This window comes from Rhinoderma darwinii, chromosome 4 (genome assembly GCF_050947455.1).
Source record: "Rhinoderma darwinii isolate aRhiDar2 chromosome 4, aRhiDar2.hap1, whole genome shotgun sequence".
NCBI lineage: Eukaryota > Metazoa > Chordata > Amphibia > Anura > Rhinodermatidae > Rhinoderma > Rhinoderma darwinii.
The window spans coordinates 218,419,766-218,424,701 of NC_134690.1; the positions used below are offsets into that span (position 1 = coordinate 218,419,766).

Genomic DNA, 4,936 nt, shown 5'->3' on the forward strand with positions numbered 1-4,936 from the left:
TAGTGATTATACGCTGCCTCCGTTTTAACCACTTCACTGCCTGACTAGTTAGGTACCACACAGTCACTTAATTACATTTATACTATTTTGCATGTAGTAAAGGGGATGAAATATATTGGATCATACATGTAAGGAGAAGTGGTGTGTGAATTGTGCCTATTCAGCAGTATAGTTCCATACACCGGGTGTAGGTGTATTTAGCAAGAAACCAGTGCTGACCAGTGCTATACTGCTTATGTACTGGTAATAATATATACTGGTGGTAACAATCGTACTTTTGATCTTCTCTATTGACTGATACTACTGGTTTTCTGTTCGGTGGCTAGAGCTGTATATTGATGGGATATTTCCATTCTGCTATACACCAGCAAGGTCGTACCGATGTAGAAAAGTTGAATTGCCCCTTGGCACCACTCATTGTCTTATCAGGATGTATTCATCTGCAGTTTTCAAAAGGACAACAGGTAAATCACAGTACTGTATGTGAAAAACAACTTCAAATGACAAACTCGTCTCTGCTACATCTGTATTAGTCAGTCAGAAAGCAGATTGGACACAATGGTCTAGTTTACTTGTTTGCAGAGTGTGATCCTATGGTAGATCCATGATGCCCACAATGTTGTACATCCAGCTGCCAGTCACTAGTATTATTATTACCACCTGCACCAGAGAAGACAATCACTGACCCCTCACCCACTGATTCCTGTATACGTGGTGCCCGTCATTAAGTCCTATATGCAGAATTATCCGGGGTCATTAACAAGACTTGTCCTTTATCTCAGTACAACTTTGTCCACACTTATTTATTCACAAGGCGGATGACGGAAATCTTAGCAAAATGATCAAAACGGTAAACAAGGTGATATGTTGCAATAGAGGAGGACACAAGACGTGTAACTCATCAATGCTCAATACATGGGGACACGTGGAGTGTGTACACCAAGGATCGATAGAGAAAATACATTATACCAGGCAATCTGATAAGACAGCAACCAGTCATGACAGACAGACAGACAGACAGACAGACAGACAGACAGATAGATAGATAGATAGATAGATAGATAGATAGATAGATAGATAGATAGATAGATAGATAGATAGATAGATAGATAGATAGATAGATAGATAGATATTGAATGCATGTTTTATAAAGAAATTATACGAATTTCTTAATAATCAATACTCATGGCATGTGGCGTTAAAGCAGAGGGGGACACAAGAAGTGTGAGCAATACATGGACACACGTGGAGTGTGTACTCTACAGATCGATAGAGAAAAAAACACATTATTACCTGTCACTCTGATAAGACAGCAACAAGTCATACTGTTTATCTGTGTGTGTGTGTGTATATAATGCCAGAAAGAGGGGTTGGGGGAGAATAGATTAGATAGATAGATAGATAGATAGATAGATAGATAGATAGATAGATAGATAGATAGATAGATAGATAGATAGATAGATAGATAGATAGATAGATAGATAGATAGATAGATAGATAGATAGATAGATAGATAGATAGATAGATAGATAGATAATGGCAATTAGAAGATAGATAGATAGATAGATAGATAGATAGATAGATAGATAGATAGATAGATAGATAGATAGATAGATAGATAGATAGATAGATAGATAGATAGATAGATAGATAGATAGATAGATAGATATGACAATTAGAAGATAGATAGATAGATAGATAGATAGATAGATAGATAGATAGATAGATAGATAGATAGATAGATAGATAGATAGATAGATAGATAGATAGATAGATAGATAGATAGATAGATAGATAGATGGATGACTGGAGTGAGATACTATTAGTGAAGGTTTCTTGAATGAGCCAGTTAACCCTCCATGAGAACATTATGCCGCATAACCCTCTTGGTGACCTCTCTCACACTCGCATCCCGTCTTCAATGCTTACATGCCTGGCACCTGCTGGCAGCGGCTCAGTCCTATGGTGTAGGTGGCACAGCTTCCTCTGCCATTGGCTGCGCGGTGCGGCTGACTCCTCGGCTTGACTCTCCTAATGACATTCCCGTTAATTACAGTGACATCATCGCCGCTCACCAGTCGCGCTGCTATTGCACAATGCCGGCCAACTGACAGCAGCTAATCTGAAAGTTAAATCTCTAGAATGGTTATGAATAGATTAGGTGGTGGGAGAGGAGGCGGATGAAGGGGCGCACATAGCGGTGTCTGTAGGCAGGGCAGCCACTTATCTGCTGGTGATCACTGTCCCACCGGGCACCGCTGCTCCCAGGCAGCATGTACTCATATACTATGTACAGGAGGAGCCAGAGTTAGAGGAGCAGGTGCAGCGCTGTCTATTAAAGACTCAGAGACTAGTTCATGGGATAAGAAGAGTTTTATTTCCAGTATCAGGAGCACAGCGCTGCCTCTCTACCCGCGTACACAGCATCCCTCTTACTGCTCCTCTTCCATGTGGATGCAGCATCTGCAGGTTGGTAAGGAGAGTGGGCAGGGCGTCTAGAGCTTTCAACCAATCAGCCCACAGGGCTGTCTCCGGTTGCTAATGGTATCCACGTAAATCACAGAGGAGGCAGCCAATAGAAAGCGCGGGGAGGCGGAGTCAGGGACGCGTGCACAGGCTGCTGCAGGCAGAGAGGGGCAGAGACAACACAGGAGAGGGAAGAGAGAGAGGGGCGCCTGGGGCGAGGGGAAGTAGCTGTCAAATGCTCGGCTCCTTTAACCAGGGCTATCAGTCGGGCTCCGAGAGTCATGGCGACCACAGCGTCTAACCACTACAACCTGCTGAGCTCCAGCTCGTCCATCGTGCATGCGGAGCCCGGTGGCATGCAGCAGGCTGCGGGATACAGGGATGCACAGACTCTGGTGCAGAGCGATTACACATTGCAGAGTAATGGGCACCCTCTGAGCCACGCACACCAGTGGATTACGGCTCTGTCTCACGGGGATGGGGCACCCTGGTCCACTAGTCCCCTGGGCCAGCAGGACATCAAACCCACAGTGCAGCCCAGCAGGGAGGAGTTGCACAGCGCAGGTACTTTACAGCACCAGAGCAGAGGTCCTCATCTGGTGCACCCAGCACACGGGAACCACCATAGTGCAGGGGCATGGAGGACCACCACCTCAGCTCACCTGCCCAGCATGGCATCCACCAACGGTCAGGGTCTCATCTACTCCCAGCCCACTTTCACGGTCAATGGCATGATCAACCCAGGCTCTGGGCAAGGCATGCACCATCACGGGCTGAGAGATGCCCATGAGGACCACCATGGCGACCACGGCCATCAACAGCAGTCCCAGCAGCAACAGCAGCAGCAGCAACAGCAGCAGCAGCAACAGCACTCCCAGCACCAGGGTCACCACGACCATTCAGATGAGGATACCCCAACTTCAGATGACCTGGAGCAGTTTGCCAAGCAGTTCAAGCAGAGAAGAATCAAACTAGGATTTACCCAAGCTGACGTTGGACTGGCTCTGGGCACTCTGTATGGCAATGTCTTCTCCCAGACCACCATCTGCAGGTTCGAGGCCCTGCAACTGAGCTTTAAGAACATGTGCAAGCTCAAGCCTTTGTTGAACAAGTGGCTGGAAGAGGCGGACTCGTCTTCTGGAAGTCCTACCAGTATAGACAAGATAGCAGCTCAGGGCAGGAAAAGGAAAAAGAGGACCTCCATTGAGGTCAGCGTAAAGGGGGCCCTGGAAAGTCATTTCCTTAAGTGTCCCAAGCCATCTGCCCAGGAAATCACATCACTTGCGGACAGTCTACAGCTAGAAAAGGAGGTGGTCAGAGTTTGGTTTTGTAACAGGAGACAGAAAGAGAAAAGGATGACTCCACCAGGAGGGACTATTCCAGGGGCAGAGGATGTATATGGGGCTAGCAGAGACACACCACCACACCTTGGGGTGCAGACTCCTGTCCAGTGAACCCTCAATCACCCAACACTTAGAACTTTTCATTGTCCTTTTATACTATGAGAGAACAAAGCAGCTCACTGGACTATCATACTTGGTAGCAGGTGTAGTGATGTGTTATGACCTTTACAGGCGACTACCCAGGCAATGGAGTAGAGTGAGTATACACAACGTACATGTCAGGGGCTTATGTAGAATAAAGGAAGCCACCCACGTCTACACCATAAACAATGGTGACAGCAAGAGTTAGCTTTATCCCCCGGAATCATGATGGTGATGATGATGATTCTAACTACTACTGTGTGTCTAATGTGGAGCCCTAAGTTACAATGGTGACTTTATGTTTGAGTCTAAATTTGCACTGTAAGGAAATTGAAGTTTACATGAACCATTCAATGAAGATTTAGTCCTCCAAAACCCATGAATAGACTGATGGTCAATCTAGAAAGGGAGAATTTGTAGGGTTAATGACACCATAGGGTTAAGGACACCATGTTACACAGTGCTCTTCTTTGTTTTAAGTTCTTATGTGTTTGTGGACGTTTGTTATAAAATACGTGTTTTCAATTTTGTGTTATTCTTATTTACACCCCCCCCCCCTAAAAAAAAAAAAAAGGAGCTTCTATAACATAATATAGGCAGCCTAATACCCAAGACCAGAGTACTTTCTGCATCTGAAGTATAGGAATATCCCATACTTTCAATATTCTAAGTAAGCTGCATTTTTAGTCAGTGTCCAGGCGCAGAAAACAGGAGTAGGAAAAGAAAATCAATGTATCCTCTGATTGCTTCATTTTACCAAAGAGGCCTGAGGTCCTGAGGAGGAGAAGGTTAAGTCTATCCAGAATAATTGTACCAGAGAATTGGAGCTTTGGATGAAATCATAATATATTCAGTTATTATTGAGCACAGTTTTTTTGTTTTTTTTGTTCTTTTAATAATCTTTTCTAATTTAATATTTATACCAGATACCAGAATAGTGCACAAGCCAGGCTATCTTTCACATTTTTTTCATATCAGTCATAATA

The 4,936-nt window shown here is 44.5% G+C and overlaps 1 protein-coding gene across 1 annotated transcript; it reads left to right on the forward strand.

Annotated features, from left to right (window-relative positions):
* Positions 1-2,619: 2,619 nt before the first annotated feature.
* POU3F2 (POU class 3 homeobox 2) lies at positions 2,620-4,503 on the forward strand. The gene has a single exon (XM_075864192.1). It carries the CDS (start codon positions 2,748-2,750, stop codon positions 3,918-3,920), a length of 1,173 nt encoding a protein of 390 aa, XP_075720307.1. The 5' UTR covers positions 2,620-2,747; the 3' UTR covers positions 3,921-4,503.
* The last annotated feature ends 433 nt before the right edge of the window (positions 4,504-4,936 follow it).